The 22,813-nt window shown below is 40.1% G+C and overlaps 2 protein-coding genes across 2 annotated transcripts; one reads left to right on the forward strand and one right to left on the reverse strand.

Annotated features, from left to right (window-relative positions):
- Positions 1 to 7,190: 7,190 nt before the first annotated feature.
- LOC111251093 (mitochondrial carnitine/acylcarnitine carrier protein-like) lies at positions 7,191 to 13,836 on the forward strand. The gene is made up of 4 exons (XM_022807381.2): positions 7,191 to 7,501; positions 8,124 to 8,321; positions 11,991 to 12,397; positions 13,081 to 13,836. Exons 1-4 carry the CDS (start codon positions 7,250 to 7,252, stop codon positions 13,241 to 13,243), a joined length of 1,020 nt encoding a protein of 339 aa, XP_022663116.1. The 5' UTR covers positions 7,191 to 7,249; the 3' UTR covers positions 13,244 to 13,836.
- Positions 13,837 to 16,911: 3,075 nt separating this feature from the next.
- On the reverse strand, positions 16,912 to 17,715 carry LOC111251201 (protein lifeguard 1-like). The gene has a single exon (XM_022807571.1). The coding sequence runs from the start codon at positions 17,713 to 17,715 to the stop codon at positions 16,912 to 16,914; it is 804 nt and encodes a 267-aa protein (XP_022663306.1).
- Between the last annotated feature and the right edge of the window lie 5,098 nt (positions 17,716 to 22,813).

Raw genomic sequence — 22,813 nt, forward strand, 5'->3', positions numbered from 1 at the left:
ATATTGTTATCAAATAATCTACTTCTACTTCTTTGGACCGTGGGGTTTTGGATATACGAAACAAACCTCCGTTTTAGGATGAACGAAAACCACACAAAAAGCTACAAACATATTTCAAGGGAAAATTAATATCGTCTCTTTGTTATTTTAAAGATTAGCAGATAGATGTGCTTAGTGGGAACAATGAATGAGGGTAAAAGGGTCAGAAGCGCCTTATCGATAAAAAGGTATTTGGGTCCACGCTAATTGCCCTGTGTCAATTTGTCGGAACAAATTCTTTAAAAGAGAATTATTGCCTACATCCTCGGTATGACGGTATATGCCATTTGCCTACCTTGACGGGATTAGTGTTGCAATCACTCTTATCAAACCGCTTGTCGCGTTACGACCAGAAAAATCAAAAGACTTTAATGTGTTATTTGGGAATTCCCAAAGTTAAGCTCGATGAGAGTGAGCCACAGATTTAGACCATAAATCTTTATGTCCTACATAATTTTGTTCATTTCTAATTCTATCTAATAACATTTCTATATTTTCCGTATCGACTACAAGGCATCAGCTCCAACTTTCAAGTTGTTCCATCTTCAATCTAATATTTAAGTAAATATTTAATATTGACTATAAGTTTGGCGTATGTTCTAAGCTTTTTTCCCTGTAACTTGGTGCGCTACAAACTGCGAAGGAGCAACTGCAAGCAGCTTTCGAGAAAAGAGATGGTGCTAATTCAAAAATGTTTTTTAAAAAAAAAATAGTTATTACCGAAAAATATTGAATACAATACATTTAGAACACTTTACGGTTTGTCTGCCTATTATTCATCTGTGATATGGAATAGACAGATCGGAAGAAGCGGGACACTTCATCTTTTCAGCGAAGATAGATGAGCGTTAGACTCCTCTAGTAACGAACCCTACCAATCGTATACACTATATTTGCGATCAGCCTGTCTATCGTATTCGCATCGTGTTATAAGTACGAGAAACTATCCAACACTCTCTAGATGACTCACCGTCTCAGTTCAACGTGAAACGAGCTCAACTTTGGCGGCCCGAGCCGAAAATCGTTGAAGTTGTCCTATCGCCCTGTTGTTGTTGTTGTAGTAATAGCTCCTTACATGAGTACCAGTTACCCCTGCTGTCACCTCGCGGTCTTCTGGTCTTTCAGCGTGCCCAACGTATTGGTTCGGTCATTCGATTATACTTTATGGGTTATCTCTACGTTTTAGCAATGCGATCATATTATGCCTGTAATTGCGTTTTTTCATCATTGCTTCAGCTGTTTAATCAGTTAAATTTTCATTATCGTCTTGTAACATCTTCTTATCATTAATAGTGTATGTTGACCCGTGCTCTCATTGCAATGTTGTTAACTCAATCCTCTCTTACGGTGATATCGCTACCTCAAGATAAATTTGGGCAAGTTCATCCAACGCAAACTTAGTTAAAAAGTTATATATATATCATTAACAGAAGCGTCCCTATGCTATATGCTGCAAAAAAATAAAACTTAAAATCGTATAATTACTTTGCCCTCGTTCCTTTTTGATTAAGCCAGTTGTTATTGCCGCGTGTCAATACGATACTCTTTTTGGGCTTTTGACTTTTTTAGTTCTAATAAATTATGTCCCTAATTGAAGAAAGTGTATAAATACATTAATCATAAATCATACATATATCGTAATTTTTCCATGCATAGGCATTTACAGAAATGGTTGTCATCCGCTCGATTCGGAAATAGTACAAAATCATATAGAGCCAGCACTTATGATAGCAAGCATTGCCACAATTTAAAAAAGAACTTAACAACGGGTTGCCTGAGTCGATTTTTTGTCAATATATATTCTAGAACGTAAGTATTGTATGGGAGACCCATCTAAACGACGCCTATTAACGCTAGCTAGAGACGCTGTAGAATAGTGGCATATGGTTCTTCGTGCACTGAATATTATCACTAACAGGTCGCGTACTGCTGCGTCAGGTTCTGGACAGGCCGCATATCTATGCTTTGGGTGTTACGGATATGGCCGTACGTTTTGCCTTGAATAGGTCAAAATAGTAGAAATAATGCCAACCAAATAACATTGTTGTTATTTAATGTAAACAAAATGTTGATATTGAGTTTCTGTGAAATGGTACACCGTTTAATAGATCGTCTGAACGCTACGCACGTTTAAACTATGGGTTGGCCATGCCTATATAGGCAGAGCCCACTCGTAACTTCTATCGAATGGGGTCACACGCAAGTGTCTTGATTGCTTAGTGCGGGGTCTGCATCCCAAACTACTGACCCATAATACACGCCTCCTATGCATAAAAAAACTGGGCAGGGATGACAAATCAAATTACGAGATCCTTGGCGATGTCATCTTCGTACAACCAAATGGCCGGACAAAGCTCTCCTACGGGCTCCAGCAGGCCAAGGAGCGGACGATTTTCTAATGCAACTAAGACGAATTACCACAGTGACCCAAAAATCTACCGCTACCGCCTGTGACGTAGGCTAAAAACAGAATCGACGAAACGGGGAAGCTTCCATCTTATCGGTGTTATACTGTCATGAAGGACATCGCAATGAGTCAGCTAGCAAGAGCGCCTTTATATTCATTACCGACTGCTGTCCGTCTGCCAGATATAGCCTTTGTTCGAGTGATCTGGTCGATGATCGGGCCGAAATGCCGTCATTCGGTGAATTAGGCTGAACAGCCATTGCGTCCGTGGAGACTAAACACTGGTATATTTTCGTTTGCCAATGCGTCACGCAACGCAAGCTAAATTTGGTTTGCGCAGGACAGGGCGAGTTAGACGATAATAGTGGTTGGCAAGCCTCTAAAGTGAACGATATCAGCGCCAATAGCGTCGACTAAAAACGATTTCAGTCAAATTTGCTATTGCAGAATTCATACTCATCTTTTAACGTTGAGTTTCCCATCTTGAGCAAAAAGCTTTAGAGCAAAGAGCTCTTTGCGGATTATTAAAGGCCTCAGAACCGGTTTTAAAGGAGTTGTCCGATTTGGCTGACAAACTACCGAGGCCAAAACCTCAAATTATTTTTGAGGAATTTATTACGGCTATATCAGACACTAGAATAACAAAACATTTGCCTCCAAATACTGTGTATTCACATTATTCAACATTTAGACAAATAAAGGATACGTTATATATAGTATTTATCAAGATCGGTCGCTCTACAAAGCTTCTCTATAATCTTGAAGAGTAACAAGCAATACACATGAAACACGACCTTAAAACAGGTATTCCTCTAGTTCATAGCTTTACAGATGTGTATCATGCAAGAGCATAACAGGACAAAGGCAAAAGAAGCCAGCCACTCGAAATTGCCGCCGGTTGTTGCACTGTCTCAGACTGGCGTTTCTGCGTAGTCTGCTTTATATATTTAATCACAATCAAATACTGCTTCGTGCGATATATACCAGCTCACCATGATGTCAATCCCCTCAACGTATATCGCTACGTGAGATTATCCTATCCGTGAAAATAACTTTATAACCAAGCTGAAATTTAGAGTGGTACTACTATCATGATTGAAACAGCTTCAACAGACCAGTTCAAACATGCGATACGAATACCTTATTTTCCTTGAAGATTGGAATATATTTCGCTACTTTTATGCCGTTATGTACTAATTTAGATCAGACCCAAAGTAAAATCCCTTTAATTATTTCCTTCTGGTAGCATCGTAAGTGATATAGTATTACGTTTGTGATAAAATCGAGAATAGAACCAGCGTTTCTGTCTCTTTATTGTGTCCAAATGACAAAACCATTTCTAACAAAAACCTATCCCAAGTAACACACGCTAACCTAAAAAAACAACTGCAAGTACGCTCTGTCATGCAAGCCAGGTCGAATAGGCGGAGGGTAGGAGTGAAATAGATTCGAACGTTTAGACAAGCGATGCTGTGCCGTTTACCAAAGCGGTCCTCTATGCGGGCAGGCTCAGGATAAGATGTCTTCCATTTAACGGAGAGGCACGCTCAACAAGTAGTGGGGCTTCACTCTGACCCACATACAAGCACACAAATGTCTTTCGGCGGTATCAGTGGAAACGAGGACAAGTAGCCTATCCTCTGACGACATACTAATTAGCAAGCCTTGCTTTAACTGGAACTAATCAAGGGTTGGCTGCTTCGAGCCCTACCAACATTGCTTTTATCTGTTCAGCAAATGGCACATATTCTGCGTAAAATAAGAAAACGTGAATCACCATCTTTTAATAGGTGAAGAAGGCTACTGATAAAGTTCTATGTAAGCAGCGCGAAAGCGATGCTTGCTGCATTACGACTGCTAGCCGGCGGCGTAAGTACGTGTACATGAATATGAACTAAAACAATACGCGGACTGGGGTTCCTCCCAGTTAGCCTAAAATAATCGATTGCAAGCTGCAATAGAAACGGGTCGATGTTCTTATTGAATGAGGCCCGGGAAACGGTTTAAAGTAGATAATACAAGAAACGTTAATAAAAGTTATAGTAAAGTATTCTATTGAAGACAACGACTTTTTAGCTTCAAAATATATACCACCGTATTACTTTCTCATTCCATTGTATATTACATTGCCTATCTAGACGGTCCCATGGCGTTTCTACCTGACGAGCTCATTATTGGTCTCGATGAATGGCTGGTGTCATGAATTAGATTCGCGTCTAAACAGCCCGGCAGTATATTTCGCAAAGGTTCTTCTCACAAAAGAAGAAACCTCCACACAATGAGGAACTCGTGTGCAAGTTACAAATCTATTGACGCACGATTTCCTGGGATTCGGAGGAAAGGCAAAAAAAAGTGGAAGTCAAAAAGTCATTCAAAGCCCATTAATGTGCACGAACGAATGATACAGGAAATATGGGTTTACGTACGAAATAATGATCAGGTGAGGAGCACAGGTCACAAATTTTTTAACATGCGGTCCTCTTAAAGCGGGTGAAAGGACGAATAATTCACAAAAGTAACTTAGAGCTCACCAAAGGCTCTACAGCAGGGTCTTAAGAGGGTCAAGAGCCGGAAGCCGTGAGACACTTATAGTCAAGGGAACCTGAGGGCCGACTGAAGAAAAATCTTTAGGCTTATGCTTGAGAAGGTCATTTGAGAACGGTCTTGAAATTATATTATTAAAATGTGGACGAAGCGAGTTAGGACCTTTTGAGTACCTCGAAGCTTCCTTTCTTATGGCTGCTTAAGGACGCGAAATTACTTCAAGCCGTGGCTGTCATTAAATACGTAAACGCTGATATGGGTAGCCCTTTATATAGGCATTTGATAAGCTTACATGGTTCAACGGTGCTGTTTTATTTGATAAATGCGTTTACTACGAAGAACCTACCACTAATTCTAACTCTATTAGTCGAAGGCTGGGCAAGCTCTGGCGTTGCTTGTTTATATCTCGCCTTATGACAATATGCTAGTACACTGTGTGAAAATGTGTCACTAATTTATCATAGGAAATAATTACGTGCGGGAATTCTGTTCTTGTTGATCCTATTATTGGAGAAGCTTATTCGGATAGAGCGTGTAGCCCTGGCCTATCTAACATCATTCTAGCACTTACATGACCAGTAACAGCAGAAACATCATTAATATACATATTTGAATTCCAGTATAACTTTCAATTACTACGTAGAGCATGGCTTTAAATGCATACAAAATTTTACCCTATTTTAAAATACGATAGATTACATGAAAGAAAAACGCACTTTATTAGCAGTCTCGCAAAACGCCTGTGTTACTGTTTACCTGTATTTAATTTCCATACGGGTCACGCACCTATTAGACGGTTGTTAACCTCATGCTTTTCTAACAGTAGGCCTTCATTGTTCCGGGTCTTCCTTTCCGTTTCTCAATGTGCCATTATCATCACCGCTATTTATGACTGTATATTACAGTGGTCACTTTCATTGGGTTTGACCCAGTTTACGCAAGTTAGTTGTCGTTCCTGCCTCAGTTAACAGGCCAAGCTTACCAAGTCTACTGCTTAAGCAAACAGCGAGTGAAGTTCGTCGGCTGCCGCTGAGAACTACCGCTGGGAACACAGCGAGGGCAGCCGAGGCCCTACGCCACCTATAATGTATATGAATGATTCGCTCTTCTCGCCGGTAGATGGATTTTCTTTAAGGCCATATCTCATTGAGCGTAGCGGTCAGGGTACAGACATTGCGGGGCCACAGGCAAGGGTGCAGTCTTTTCTCATTGAAGACTCGTCACCAGGCGTTATATAGAAGAAAAAAGTGACCGCTGACCCACTTTCAGCATTTACTGTACTAGGACAGTACTTATCACTGTGCTGAAATAGGTCAAACGAAGCTTAAACGGAAGCCATTTTTGTATCAGCTTGAAAATATAGATGCAGTCTTAAAGAGTCGAGCAGAGAGGTCAGCTACGATACATAACGATGTGCTAGTTTTTCGTTTGTAATTAAGCACTCATTAAATATGCCCATAGGAGATCAAAAACTTTAAGGTTCGAATAATCTCTACAAGACAGACTGTACTCATTTAGCGTAGGAGATACAGCTTATAGGCATCATAAAGCCACAAAGTACCGACACGTTGATTACTTCTCTACTTATTTGGAAGCACTATGTACGTGGGCCTATGAATTATCGACTTACTCTAAATATACTTATCATCGGCAATCTTGGCTGCTTCAAAAAGAACAAAAGACTTATTGCCATAAACAAATAGCAAATGAGGCTGGGTTTCATTCTGTTTGCTTTATAACAAACTGACCTTAAAACCCACGTCTCTGAACACACGAGAATGGACTGGCCTAAAAATTATCATTTTAGCATAAGCATGACCTAACTCGACGTGGCCTGGCTACATATGTATCGAACGTATTTGTCCAATATAAATATAGTTGTTAGGAACCAGTACAAAAACGAATGCCGCATGGAAAAAAGGTCATTGCATATAGGCCATTACCAAATTATTGAACATCGGCAAATTCTTAGCATCAACGAAATGACTAAACGACACGAAGCTGTGGGGCATAACATGTAAAATTAATAACAATTAGTAATGCGTCAATCGTAGACAAAAAAGCCCGATTAGGCTTAGTAGTTAATCTGCGTATTCATTCGAGCTTCTGTATAGGCCGTAAGGTCTCTCTTAAGCAGAGGAAAAACAGGGATACAGTTATGTGGGATTCTTTTTACTAAACAATCCATTGCCACCTTCTTTCTAAGAGACAACGCAGCATCAAATGGAATGAGTGCTAAAGGCAAAATCGTTCATACCAATGGATGGACCAGACATAACGAAAAACGTGCAATCCGCGTGCGATTGCAACAGGAAGCACCGCATTAAAAAAAATATACGAAAGGCCCCAACCGGATTAGTTATACCCACGGAGCTAGTTTCCTCAATTTCTCCGTCAGAACCTACTGAGACAGCCAAAGATTCACTAGGATATTATTGTCGAATATTCTTAGCAGGAGGCTTTGCTGGAATGTGCCTTATTGCCACGGGGCACCCACTGGACACAATCAAGGTACCTAACTTTCGACCGTTAAAACCCTAGTGAGCTTAGTATTATTCAACAGCAACATACCCCTATGCTTACTTGAGGTGCCTATCTTCAAATAGACGTTTCGGCGATGCGTACTTTGAGGACAAGATTTTTCCCAGATGAACAGTTAGGCATAGTGATCCCGAGCATAAACTAATTCCTGTTTAGGGTGTCTTCCCGTGCAGCTACGCGCCAATGTGCTGACTAGATGCACATTTAATAACAATAATAACGTACTAATATGCTATCAGTGCAGGTACCATCGACCATTTAGCTCATCTACGTACTGCACTATCATTTGATAAATTATTCTATTTACGTTTTTTACTGATTGTTCCTGGTTTTGCTTTCTCAGCTATGTTCAATACAATTGCGGGTCCATTATATTCCCTCGCGGTAACTCCAGTCTTTGATATTGCATCAGTAACCTTTGAAAGACCTTTCTTTTCGCACGCATAATGAAACAGATTTTATTAGTATTATTATACATTGGCAAACGACCACTGCGATTTTCCCTACTCTAAGGATATCATTACCACAATTGCGAGACATCTGACATTAAACAATGAGATTTAACAGCGAAGTACGATTTAACTGAGTGCAGGTCCGGATGCAAGCCATGCCGCCACCAAGGCCCGGGGAACTTCCAGTTTATAGCGGGGCTCTGGACTGTGCTAAAAAGACATTTGCTGAAGGAGGTTTCAAAGCCTTCTACCGAGGGATGGCGGCTCCATTAAGTAGTGTTACTCTCTCAAACTCCATGTACTTTCTAGGCTATTCTTTTGGAAAACGCTTACAACAGGTATTCTTTTCCTTCCAGTGCAATACAACCACATGAATCAGCTTGAAATGCAAGACTAATAATAATCAGTCCCAGTCATAAACCGAAATTACAATCTAATGCAAGACAAGACTCAAAAAAGGTCTAAAGTTAAGTCCTGGAATTTTTTGTCCGATTGCAACTCCGCTTGTAACGACAAGAATATCGGCACGCTCTGTAGCGTAATATGGCCGAAAACCATATAGGTTAAAATCTGATTCTATAGAACAATACTTTATCTTGTTTCACTCGTGAAGGCCAAGGTTGGCTTAGCAGGGCAATTCTGGACACGCTTTAAGCAGGAGGTACTCATCACCGAATTATTAATTATTACACTGTTGGAAGCTTTTCGAAAGTTGTACAGAGAAGCACGAGTTATGAGCGTCATAATTTCTATTAGATCTCTAAGAAAGCAATGGCTGTCCATCTTTTTGGAGTTTCTTTAACGATCCTGTAGCTAACAGGTATTTGTTCATTTCACATTTATACTAAATTTTTTTTCAAAAATAACTTCAGGTGATCTTGATAACTTAGAGAAACACTAAAATCCATCATTTTGATCGTAAATTTAATTTTAAACAATTAGATTTTTCAAAAATTTTTTTGAGCATCCTTTTAGCTACAAGGAACGTTGTTCTAAATTGTTTCAAAGGCGTCTCCAATTTGCTGAAAGACAAATATGAAAAACGGTGAAAGAGCTGCGTTTTAAAGTCCCAATTCAAGGTAAAATATTAATGCTGTGGTATAACTATAGGTATCCTGATCGCACTAACAGCCTCATTTTATCCCAGCGCTAACCTTGGTTCAACGTTAGCGTCCTGCGTCACTCAAGTCAGCAAGGTGATTAATATATATATATCTATATATATATATATATATATATTAATTGTATAGCGTTAACTAAGATCATATAATACACACAGTAATAGGCCATGTAACAATTACACATGCTATATCTTTCCTTATCGCTTGATCACAGTCTCAGGCCAGAAGGATTTGTGCACGCTGCAGTTTATCCTAATCTTGATCTCTGCATTCATTTTTCCAATTTCAATGCCCTCGTATTGGTTTCTATATCTGCTTGGTTATTTCTAAACCTTCGATATTGGTATACCATTTTAGTATGTTTTTGGCCTGAGTTTCCGTTTGCTTAGCTCAGACTTGACTTTCGACCGCCCCTTAAAGTTGTGCGTTGTCCGTTTGTTTTTGCCTTCATTTACCTGGACTGGAGTTTGCTGTAGGCCTGCCATCGCGCTGTGTGTATTTCTTTTCATCTCTGCGTGTACTTGCCCGCCCGCCCGCCCGCCCGTGAGTGGGCACTACGCCAAATCGTTAGAGAGCTGTTTTTTGCTGATACTATGCTTCTGCGGCGTGACTTGTGTCGTGCTATTACCATGTAATGGTCTGTCCTATTTTATTCCTGCAAACGCTGCCAACTGATCGCTGTAACATACAACGTACAACAAAGCCCTGTCTGTGGGGCAACTCCCGTAGATGTAGTATGACACTTCTATTTTCACTGTCTATTGATCCCACATCCTGTTGAGTTAACCACAGGTAGAAATGGGTCCATGGTAAGACGAACCACTTTGTTTTTGCCGGGGTTGTACTTCGTGAAGCAGATTACTAACGAACCTTAGATTCGTTGTTGTTTTTGTTGTCCTCAATTAGAGATAACCTTCACCATATCTCAGCTTTCTTAAACCATAGATAACCTGCCAGAGAAGCAGTTCTAAGCAGCCTCAGTCTGCAAGTCAGACGCCGCTGCACTTTTGCATCAGCATGTTGGATAATTGCGCCAGATCGAAGTACCACCTACAAGCACCCTTTTGCCTTTTTATAGACTGCTATGTCATTAAAGCTATTGGCAGATTGCACGGCAATTGCCAGAAGTAAATAGCCACACTAACCTGATCGAAAGTTCCAAGTCCTAAACTAACCCATTTTAACTCACGATTTGCCTAGTACCAATATTTTTTTTTGCTAAGAAATCCGTACACCGAAAAGATATTGTCTATATTGCACCAGTAGTGAAAGGTGGAAGAAGTACCGCGTCAGGTGCAGTATCAAAGCCGGTTTTTTACGGTGACTGCACACATCATTAGATGCATTGCGCTAAATCTAGTCAAACGTAGAGACGTATCTAGGCCCAATGAAACGCAAGTGGTACGCGTTGGTGTATCTTGTCTTTTTGCGATTCTTGAAATTTTAGTGCAGAAGGTACGGCACAATCCACAGATATGTCGCTATTCAAGCAAATCCGACAGACTTTGAAATTAACAAGGAACAACCTATGAGCAGCTATGTACCTATTATTCGCGTTCCCATATGTAAAATCGTTGTTCACGGTTTCTCGAAATAAATCGATAATGGAGTATGCATGCCCTACAATTGCCCTTTTCGGGGCAGCCTCTGTAGTCACATTTGCTTAGATCGGGAGAATGAACGCGTCGAAGCCCACGTCGGGTATTTCCTTCCTTAATTCAGGAAGTAAGATATAGCGATGAAGGCTGACGTGGTCATCAAGTAGCCAGACTGCGTGCGTTCGGTCGTCATGCCAACAACCTATGAGTCCTTTGAGGAATTCGAAATAGCAGGTTGTATTCATTGTTTCATTTTCAACGAATATCTCATAGTAGTAGATGCTACTACCGACAGCTTACGTCCGAACCTACTCAGAAATGCTACTAATCCGATTTTTCTCCTAAGTGACGCCATTTTTTCGCTTGATACCTTTTTGGCTAGTAGAGGTTGCGTCATGCCTAATCGATAACAATAGTATATTCCAGGCAAATCTTTCGTTAATGAACTTCTGGAAATTGCATGCATTTTCAGATGGCCTATGGGTTAATTTTCCGGGGACCCATATTTTACTCTGTTGCCACATTCTTAGTGTTTTGGTTATAACTCTGTAACACGTTGCGTGCGAAATGGCGGTTTTGGCCGACAGGGCTCTTAAACACCAAGGCTTGCTTTCGTGAAGAGCTTTCCAGATTGTGGCAATGCGTTTTTGTCCTTCGGGTTTCAACTTTTGGTTACCTCGCCGCTGATCTTCAGTACTCAAGTTTCCATTCCTATTGTATTTTTGCTTACGACCTCCTTGCCAAATGCCTTCACCGATCTCCGATGAGTTTCCAAGCCGCCGTTACTTTCGAAGGATAATGACTTGACCATTGAGCCTTGATTTGCAAGACTGGAATGTTTTTTCTTCTAAAATCTTAAGTGGTTTTACCTCATATGTTTTTAGCAGACTGGACTAGTTACCGGCCAAATTTCGAAACATTGAATAATGGGTTTGCTCGTGCGGGTGGCTGTTAAAACGGCTTTATTATATCGTTAGTTAGCATCACCTGCATTTTATAAGATTAAGAAACAGTTATGGCCAAAGTGATTTGATAAAAAATAGCTATTCTTTGCTCATTAATATGGTTTGCCACGTTGCAGCATTTTTTTGTTGTACTCTTTTGATCGCCAGCAGACGTCGAATCTGTATTGCGTTTCATAGTATGTATTTATCAAAGAGTGTGTCTACTTAAAAGACGAATCGACCAAGTCACTGTAAATTGTCGATTAATAAACGTTTACCTCACCTTGAGACTAGCCACTGTGATACCGAGTATTATTCATCTTGACTGAGTACCGTTCACCCAGGTCGACAATGAGCCGTTAACATACAGCCAGACAATCCGCGCGGCGATGACTGCGGCTGTGTTCATGACGCCCGTCACCATTCCTACGGACCGTACTAAATGTTTGCTGCAGATACAAAGCCAGCCAGGAGCGCAGAAATTTAACGGTCCTATTGATTGTTTATGGAAACTGTACTCGTCAGGAGGAATAACGAATTTATACAAGGGAGGCGGTGTTGCGGTTCTGTTGGAGATACCTGCTGCGGCTGTATACTTTTCCACGTACGAAGCCGTGAAAGGCGAACATATACCTGAAAGGGGCTATATTGCTAGGGTACTTTTGGCTGGAGGGCTGGCTGGTGCCATGTCGTGGGTTATAACCTTGCCCGTGGATTTTGTCAAGTCCCGTGTGATGACATCGTGCACGAAGTACGTTTTAGTATTCCTTTGAACTACGATTATGCCTAACTTCTGTCTGGTTTCAGGTCCAATGTGGTGCACACCCAATTACAAAAACCCCATATTCCCGTGCACCATCCCATGCAACATGTTTAGCAATGCTAATGCAGAGTTGCAAATTTCTTTGGATTCTAGAAAGAGAAGGGGTAATTAAAATAACCGAAAGTGCTGACGCTTCACATAATTTCATGTAATTTCTTTGAATGTGAGCTTTGATAATTACAGAAATCGTTAGATGTCTTTGATAAATTGAGCAAACGTCTAGAACTAACGGGGAGGCTAATATAACCTATATTATTTATTATTACAAAGTAGACCAAACTCTTTGAATGGCCCCGATTATTCTACTACTACTAGAAGTACTGAATCCTTTATTCGACCAATAATTACTCTACCTCTTTACGTTACACTGGATTTATTGGGCCTGGTATTAGCGCCTTCTAGTTCATAGATGAATATTGGTTTTTCCGCTTTTTACAGATTTTTCGTTTTACGTTTGAGATTCCATTCGAGATTTCCAGCACGAAACAGTATGTTTGTATAGGGATTTCAAACCTAGACATTTTCAAGGATCCCTAAATATAGTAGACAACTACGTTAGAGCTGCGTGGAGATAAAATCTAACCGTGTGTTGAATCGTTTTTATGATACAGGACCAAAGTGTTTCACGTGCTCTGGGATACCCTACGACACGAAGGCATTCGAGCCTTTTACAAGGGTCTGACGCTCGTTGTCCTGCGGGCATTCCCTGCCAATGCTGCCTGTCTTTTAGGCTATGAATCAGCATGTAAAGTACTCCGCTGTAATTCACATTAGTACTTTCATATAACAAACGCCTCAACAACGAAAGCACTCAGAGGAGTCGGAGCAACCGCTTTGGTGCCTGCAAATCAACTCTGTCGCAACTTGTTTCCCTCGATTGCTTCTCACACCGTTTCTTAATGATTTCCAATAATACTTTTAATCCATTCGGTGGATACTCGTTCTTATAAAGTATTTACCTGTATGCTCATTGTTGATAGACGCGTGCAATTATTCTGTCCAGGCTGATTATCTAGGGTAGAACATAACAAAACCTGAAAAAAAGGAACTTACGTCTAATGTGTGTAGAGTAAAGCCAAATTTCATGCCATCAATATACCGCGTGCATTATCACTAGACCAAAACAAGTAGATTCTTATGATTTTCATGTACTTTGATGGCATTTTTTCTATATATATTGAGTTGATTATCACTCTATAAATATAAAAAAAAGACTGTATGGCGGTAACGATGCTGCCCACTTTATTTCCTACCCGAAACTAGATTCATGCTTTGCGAAACACTTCAGCGTAAATTACTTTTATTATGAAAAAATCAACTTCTTAAAACCAAAGCAGATATGTAGAGTATTTTTTGTTGTACAAACATGAAATGTCGTATTTAAAAGTGGTTTGTTAGCTGAAGCTGAATTCTAGCGTGATTAAAATATTGTAAATATAGGAGAGTTGCTAATGTTTCTGTGCAGTAATGTCTGGAATGACTTAGACCGATGCAAAGGGTAAGTCTTGTGTGTCGCAATAAAGTTATATTAGAATGTTAAGAAATAAGAAAAAACATTTTTTTATATTTTATTTATTTTATTTAATATTTTAACAAGTATACTAGGTAGTAACGTCGAATTTGAAAAGAAAAATTTAACTGAAATAGTCTAGAGAAGAGATTCATGATAAAAAACATTTTTTTGTCGACGTATTATTATATATGGGATTAAAGGCTTTGTAAAGGTCTCTGTGCATTTTTGTTCAAGCGGACAAATATCCTGAACTTCAAGCACGCCGCAAACCAGCGGAAAAGTTAAGATCAAAGCTCTGTTTCAAATCGTTATTTACGACTTATGTAGAACGCAAAACCACATTTTCACTCCAAAAAGGCTGCTGTTTCGCTAATCAAAGAACATCCGGACACTCTGGCCATTATTTCCCGACGGGTGTGTATCATATAGAGACCATCCGGTGGGATGTGCCTAGTCCGATTTTCGAAGTATCTTATAGTAAATACAGCGAATAAAACAAACGTTTTAATTATAATTTGCCCATATATTTTGAATTATACGAATACTGTTTATATGCAATATGATCTGAATAATATACGAAAGATTTTTCTCGTTTTTGTTCTCGAGGAAAGTAACTTAGTGTATGGCAAATCGTTTCTTTCTAATCTGAAATGACAGATGGAATACTTGTTCTTATTGAATGAAATTTTGTGTGTACTAATACAGGCAAAATAAGCCTATATACCTGTATTTCAGCGTTAAAATGCGTCGGTCACACGTTATTGAGGTACGCACTTGAATTACGCTAGGTCTATTCCAAAATAGAAGTTTGCTTAAAAGCCCTTTCACATAAAAACGTAATACAAACGTAACAGTTTGATTACCGTATCTATTGCATATGTAACGATGTAGAAATGCGTATTTTGACGTCGATTCCTTGATCGTACCCTGGGAGCACTACGCCGAAACTTCTACAACGATCTACGCTTTGCTTACTAATTCCTCGCTTGGGCCGGGCTAAATTGCTAGAAGTTTTTGATCCCCTGGAGCACCCAAAAATTTGGTTAAGCAGTTCGGTGTAAAATTCTCGAAAAAATTTGTGGAGCTTTGTCGTATAACACGTCTATTATTATGGACTTTTACTGATTCTGTTGTTGGTCATTTGAATGTCACGGTAAATTCCGTATATTCATTTTTCTCAGGTCACAAAAAGCCTGTAGGGCATGTATTATGTACTACTCAACGTGATGCAGGCAACAAGTAGTTACAAAGGAAAGACTCCTTTGTATAATGTACATTTTCTTCTCAGTTTGACAACTGCAGACGACACGGGCACACTAAAAGCTTTCTATTTTACTAGGTATAATTTTGTTAACAAGTAAAACCCTACTCTTTAGATCAACCGCTACCGTATGATGAATTCGATGCCTTGGGTTCCTTAAAATACGTGGTTTTGTGCTTCGTACCTACCTCTGATGACTATCATCCATAGGACCACTGGAAATTTCTGACGCACTAATAGGGTTTCTTTTCTAAATTTTGATGTCTACTCTTTCTACTTCGAGCCAATGATCAATGAAATTAGCGAAGATGCAAAATTGAATTTTTTTCTTTTTTATAATATTAAGACTAGAAAAGAAAAGAACTGTATTTCTAGTGCGATTTACAAAAGAAACTTACGACAAGATCACTATTAAGGAATATTTTTCGAGAAATCGATTCTTCTAATAAAACTCATTTTATTTCCAGAAAACCGAAAATGTATTTATTAATTATTGTTAGGCCATAATGAGGGAATGCATGGGGAATGTACATTTTTTTCATTTAGTTGCAAACGCCTAACACAGCTCTATAAAACCGTAAAATCCAGGTCCCAATAATCAGAAGGCTGTATATAATCACATATTTGCTTACATATAGGACAAAATATACTAAAACAGCAAAAGTATTCCTTAAACATTTTAAATGTATATTGTCACTTGCAGCGGCTCAACTGAATGTGTACTTAATATTTTAAATTCTAATATGTTATAAACCAAAAAAACAGATGAATACGAGAATGTTGTTGCCGAAAATCATTTCGTCATGCGTCCCACACTGCGATCAGTTCAGATCATTCGTATGTTTCGCACGTAAAGTATAATTCGAATCTTCACGCACCCGTAAGCACAACGACAGCTTTTACCTATTTAGTAAACAATTCATAACCAGATGAAAACGTGAGAGTAAGAATTTCTACAAATGTCAGCCGTCATAAACAACGGTAACCACGACCGCAATTTAGTGAAAGGACCACTGAACTTGGATCCCCGCGCTTATCAGCATCGTCGCAGACAGTCAACTTGGCCCGCTCTCAGACTTGCCTTCTTTGCTTCGAAAGTTAGGAAAAAAAAGAAGTTAGAAAGAAAGAAAACTGAAAAAGTTACGTACGTATTGATGGTGTCAGGAAGCGGACGCTCCAACTCTCGAAATTGTTGGCAGATTTTTTTAAAATTCTTGTCTGTATCATACCATAACCATCAGTGACGGCCAAATTAGCTGTAATTACCAGGTTATATAGGTATTATGTCATACAAGTTGCTATCACATCACTAAAGAAGGGCGAATGTTAAGTACATCACGCTCCATGTCCTTAGCACCGTTACGGATGCTGCAACGATTTCTGTTTAGATCAGGGTACCTACACAAGGCTTTCGGCAATACCAGCAACCCCACACTTCTGATGATTAACCCTTGAAACCCCCGACTATTCCGTCGCCACTGTATGCACGAAAACCCGAAATGGAAATAAATACAATTTAATTTGAGATTTGAGAGGACGTGTGTAAACTCCGAATAAATTCTCCGCACGATAGCCGAATAGATTCCATGCAAAAGATTATGAAGGGTCAATCGTTCAGTGGTATAAGCTACGGTAGTACGACGCAATGGGTCTGTTATTTGCCAGAGCTCACCGCCGCTGGTCTTTTCGCGCTGCTGTGCCGACAACCATCTTGAGTATATTGACAGCAAAATTGATAACATCTAGGTGCAACATAAGGACGCTGCTCGCGTAGTCCTCCACATCTCCGCCATAATAGTCTATCCGATCGGCTATTATCTGCACAACACCAGCGTTGTACGCCGAGTAGGCGAGTGCCATGAATCCACCAACTACTCGGTCGTAAACCGGTATATATGGGCAAAAGTGCGGACAAACGACAAGCATGCCAAACTGGACGCAACATAAAACATATACGGCGACAGCCATATGGCTGATAAATGGTGTCATATCAAAAATCGCATAGAGAGCAATAATCGCTACGGTTCCAGTGGAGATGCATACGATCGTCATCATGATTAGCATCGCCGGAGAATCGAGACTGGTAGCGATTGTTGCCATGATCGCGGACTGGGTAAGCGTTAGAATGGCAAGCAACCCCAAGTTGTATGGGATCTTTGAGCGTAACGGCGGGAACACATCAAGAAAGATCGTAATCTTAGTTGACACCAACAAACACAACCAGCCGATCCAAGGGTTCTCATAGACGAACTGCTGTACGGCGGGGCTTATTTCGGTGATGGCAATCGTCGACGCTGACATCAATTGACAGCATGCTAAAATCGAGAGAGCTTTGCCTACGAAAAGGTTCTTCGAGATGAACTCCGTTATTCCATCTTGGTTAGACTCAATCCTCTGATATTGAGTTTCAGTATCCTTTTTCTCTGTTTTGTGGGTCTGACGCGTGGCCGGTGTTAGCGTGTGACGAAACATCCCAGTTGAAAAAGGGTACGAACGATGAATTCCTTTAACTCAAGTCCAGCGTTCGTTGTTTACAACATATTAGAGAGCAACTGTATAGTATAGTACCGTACATTAAAGTTCGATTCGCATCGGTGGTTCGCATCCATGTTCACAGCGGGACCGCTTTGCTAACCTTCTCTTTTTGCTTAACATCGAATGTTTACAATTGTTTTCGGCTGATACTTTCTGTTATTCTAAATAGAAACGCGGTACTTGTTTCGCGCTAAAGCTGGTTAATATGATTAGACTGGAACTGCCTGGGATTGATTGCCTATCGACATACTAAGGGCTTGACAAAACGCCTGTATATGCTGGAATAAAGTAGCAGATTGAGATGGAAGGATTAACGGTAAAAAGATGACTGCACACGACAAGACTCGCCGGGCTAGCCGACAACAAGCCCAAAAAGCGCTAGCTTCTCCAGAGCCCATAATACTAATTAACTGAAGAGTATATATATACATGTACAAAAGAAAATTCCCTTAAGCAACTCTATATATATATATATATATATATATATATATATATATATATGTAGTGAGGATGCGTATTCGTAGCGTATTAGATCAGTCTTGAACTGTCATTTTAACGACGGTTCCCTTTTGTGTTCTGCTGGTTATCGTTGTACGTCGTCCGCTCGTTTTGTTTGGAACAGACGAAAATGACGGGAAGCGTTTCATTCTCCAATCATGTTCCACTCGTTCAACAACCGTAAGCGACTACGACGAACACTTTTTTAGGTACTTGAAAGGACCGGCCTACTAAACTTGACGCATGTAATCGGACGACAGTTTACAGGTAAAATGGGCTTTCCCTTTTTATGCTATTTTTAGACATTATATAGATTAATTTTATGTGGTGATAAAGTTCACTTACTGAAATCTTGTCGTTAATCGGGCCGCCAGCGTCCACGCGCGATTTCACTAGTGAATTGTATTGAAGTGTATGTTGAAATGATATCATTTAGGGCACTAACTAACCCTATGAAAACCCCTGCGTCATGGATCAAATTAAGAATACATTCGCATGGCTTTAAATCTGCCCCTTTGCCGAATATCCATTTTCTTCACAAGCGTGAATGCATTTTGAACTCATCATTCTTTTGTGTATAACTTCAACTTGAAACAACTCGAAACTTTCCATTATGGCCTAAAACCTATTAGTATCTGCGCAAAACCAATGCTTATTTAGCAAGCGATAACGGGATTACTGAAATCGCAGGATACGTTTCAGTTGTGGATCATTGTCGTACTCGATTTTCAACAAAATCAAGTGTCTTCCTAGAAGTTGAGAAGTTGTCCGTTTTTCGTGTATTTTACTATTTGGCTGATACAGCGACTGTATACAAGAGCGGGTAATTAATAATAACGAAACTTAAAAATAGTTTAGTATTATTGCTTAAAAGAGCGCTACATGTGTTTGGTAAATAATTTCGATAGAAAATATTCCCATGAGCAAAAACCCCAGAAGGACGTTTATAGACAGGACTCTTTGTGTATTCACTAAAAAAAAAAGATCAAACGATTCAACGGAATGGCAAAGTGCCCCTCATAGTAAATTCTATTAATTTGACGTCCTAAGAGAGTTTTCGCAGTGCATCAGAGACAATATGGATATATATATTGAACATCATGTATAGGCAGCCCCGTCGGTTGAACTTTGTTCGGTACCCATACTGCATTTTGAGCTCGATGCATCCAATCAATTGGTCTAACGCACACTATTGGTCGATGTTTCTCTACCCGTCTATGCACTACCTTTATCTCTTTGATGAACAACTTCCATGATTTTTCTTTGATTTATAGCGGTCGCATCGTACGTGTTGAGAAGGGTGTGATGTATCGCCTAATTGAACTTGGTTGATTACAATGGCTCTCATTGCTGTTAGCTGTTTTCCTGAAAATTCTCGAAAAGCTTGCTTTCCTCTCACGTTACCCAATACTATAATAGAACTGGTTTCAGAAAAGAGCTACGTTCCCCTCATCCTTTCGATCCTGCTATGATAAGGCATTGTAAATAGGGGTACGTATATAACGGAAGAACTCTGGCAGACGTTCGACAGTGGCCACCGCTATAATTCAAGTGTCGTTCGATTTACTCCGAAAATCATTCAGCTTAATACATGCCTCCTCGAATGCGGTTTCCGTCTTCAACATTAGTGGATTAGCATTTGTAGACGAAAAAATAACAATATTGATTATTTTTCTGTAGAACCTACCTGTAGGGGAACTACCGCGTCGTTTATACCTCAGGCCTGCATCGTGCGTCGCGCATTTTCCCTACGAGTTACTTTCTTATGACGTCCGAAATTGGCAAATATGTTCTGCATTTGCTAGCCGTGAGATTAATGATTTTATTATCATTCTCAATATCGGTACCGTAGACTTCGTTGACAATTAATTATTATGGCGTCACTTAAACTTTTAATTATCTACGCTAGTATGATATCGGAATTGATCAGCATGACACAGATAATGAATTTTACAAATATGTACAGCACTTTATACTTGATATGACTATATATTAATAACTAGCGTAGCGTACTTACGAGACGTTTATGAACCTGTTGTTTGCAACTGTCGTACTCCAAGTAGGCACTGTTATTAGATCTTAAAGTGTGTCGTGTCGTTAAACGACAACACTAAAGTGCGTATTATATAAGACGAGAATGGAGAAGCGACCAGTGAAGCGGATGCAGGCAAACAAGCAGGCTACGACGTCAACTCAGAGTGGCAATTTGGCCCCGCAACGACAAGCACCCGCTGCCCTTCGCCAACCATCTTCGCGCGTACGAAGACAGCAGCCACGTCAACATCTCCGAAGAATGTGAAGGGGAAAAACTAGGTTAGTTTGTTCGAAGGTAAAGAATCACACACCCACACACACAATAGCTTTTGAGCGTGGCGACGTTATTGCAACTAGCAATCAACTGGCCTTGACAACGCGCGGACGATGTTCCCAGTTTCTCGATAACGAATCACTAACAAGACAAACAAACAGCGTGCAAACATCTACCACATCGAATAAATGAACTTCCGATGCAGCCATAAGTTTTCTTAGCCACCACTTACAAAGTAACTAATAAACTGTACCTTTTCTCCATTTTCAGCGAATATAAACGTTGTGTAAAATCTAGCCTCCCAAGACCGCTTTTCTATTTTTCTACGGGCACCTTTTAGCCTAAACGCAAACAAGTTAAGTCAACAGATATAATGCGATCATTTAGCTCTAACATATGTATCTCAGGCTAGCCGGATAGGTGGTAGAGGACAGAGCAGAAATCTTCGGCAGCCGGTTACAACCTACTATTGCCTCTATTGCAGGACTGGCTGGAGGGCAGTCTTAGGGCTTGTGTTGTCCTTCATTTGTATTCATAGCCAGAAACGCATCGCGCGCCATGGGTAGCCTTCTCAAAGGACACTGTAGAAGCGCGCAAAAGTTTCTCCATAGAAAACAGGTCCCGAAAGCGAGCGTAGTAGTTCACTAAGGGTACGCCTAAAGTACTGCTTACCATGACCTGCATTTAATGAATTTCTTATATAAAATATAACACTAGGTTGAATGCGCTAAGACCTTACGAGAATAATATTTCATGTTTCTGGTAAATATGTCTACGTATTTTCTACAGCTTCGTGTATGTGCACCAAGAATGTTGCGCTAGTACGGCGAAGTTCACAGCTTTTTTTGCTGAGTCCATGGCTTCATACAAAGAACTTAGGCGGTTGTGTCGTCTACGGCAGGAGGCCCTATCAGCATCTGTCGTTTGTTTAGACAGCTCCTTTTACTTCATTTGTAATTTGGTAGCCACTTCGATCCCGTTAATGTCCAAATCGCTAACCGACGCAGCATTTCGTACTAGGATGATGGAAATTATATTATCCTAACCGGAGAAACTGACTATTAATCAAACCTTAGGTCAGACTCTGACAATCATATTTAAATTTCCTTTGTTCGTCTCGATCAGTCGATGCGTTTCACGTGGTGTGCGCAGTGTCTAGTTTTTGGATACAAATTGTTACTAAAGTATATCCTCAGCATTTCGTGGGGTACATGTAAGTGCGATATATACCCACACATGGGCTAATCCTGTTAATTGATTTTTATCCGAATTTTTTAGTCGCGCATTGCAGTAACGAAGAAGAAAGGTTGTATGTTCATACGCATCCAGTAGACAGAATCAATACCTCAAAAGGACATCTGAAAAGTACACTATGATTCTATAATGTTCACAACAGCTAGGTCTGTGTACAACGGGTACCGTATGAGGTGGGTTATCACATAGCAGGCAACTGTTCTTAAATGGATGGCGGAGCAAACGCAACGATTTGTAAAATGGAATTAGGCAGAGATCTCTTAGTCCCAAACCCTGAACAGGAAATAGTGGGGTATACGCCCACGGTCGGACGTGCGACGGTCGGCTCAGTCTAGCCAACTGCCAGTGAACTGGTGTGCCACTAAGTTACATAGTCCATTTTAGTGCTTAGCCAAGCGTTCGGACTATTGGCAAGTAAGCTTCGTTCTCTCGACTTTCTTCAAACTCAATTTTCTCTCATCTTAATAGTTTTCACTGAAGAAGGCAAACCCTCGACGTAAAGGCTAGTTTGCATGCTGATAGAAGAGCATTCAGTTCCACTCACTATGCAGCGGTCCCGCTGGCCTGTGTTAGCCCCTTCTGTTTAGCCCGCTGCCGCGAATACAAGCAAACATTTGTCAAGCGACTCAAAACTTATTATATAATAGATGACCTTTTACAGGCTTCCTCTTACCTAGGATTGATTGCGATAGTTACTGTACAGTTTTAATAATTTTACTAAGGTCATAATGAGTGTAAGATTATTCTAACAAAAAAATACGGTTTCTAATATCACTATGAATCTTCGTCAACATGATGGTAACAAAGGTGGACCTCATTTTCCAGCGGCTTTCTTCCTGGAAGTAAATCTGTGTTTGTTAGATTTTGGATTACATGCATAAACGCTTTCGATTGTTATTAAGTCTATCAAACCGCTCTTACAAACGCCGAAGTAAATATGGTCAACATGATATTGCGACAGGTGCCACCTGTCGC

Source organism: Varroa destructor, unplaced genomic scaffold (assembly GCF_002443255.2).
Source record: "Varroa destructor unplaced genomic scaffold, Vdes_3.0 BEIS01000005.1, whole genome shotgun sequence".
NCBI lineage: Eukaryota > Metazoa > Arthropoda > Arachnida > Mesostigmata > Varroidae > Varroa > Varroa destructor.

Bases quoted from the DNA above. Each gene is read 5' to 3' on its own strand.
- LOC111251201 (XM_022807571.1), bottom strand. From the start codon at position 17,715: ATGTTTCGTCACACGCTAACACCGGCCACGCGTCAGACCCACAAAACA.
- LOC111251093 (XM_022807381.2), top strand. From the start codon at position 7,250: ATGGATGGACCAGACATAACGAAAAACGTGCAATCCGCGTGCGATTGC. The intron at 8,322-11,990 runs GTATTCTTTTCC...CCGTTCACCCAG, and splicing joins TTGGAAAACGCTTACAACAG to GTCGACAATGAGCCGTTAAC. The intron at 12,398-13,080 runs GTACGTTTTAGT...TTTATGATACAG, and splicing joins GTGATGACATCGTGCACGAA to GACCAAAGTGTTTCACGTGC.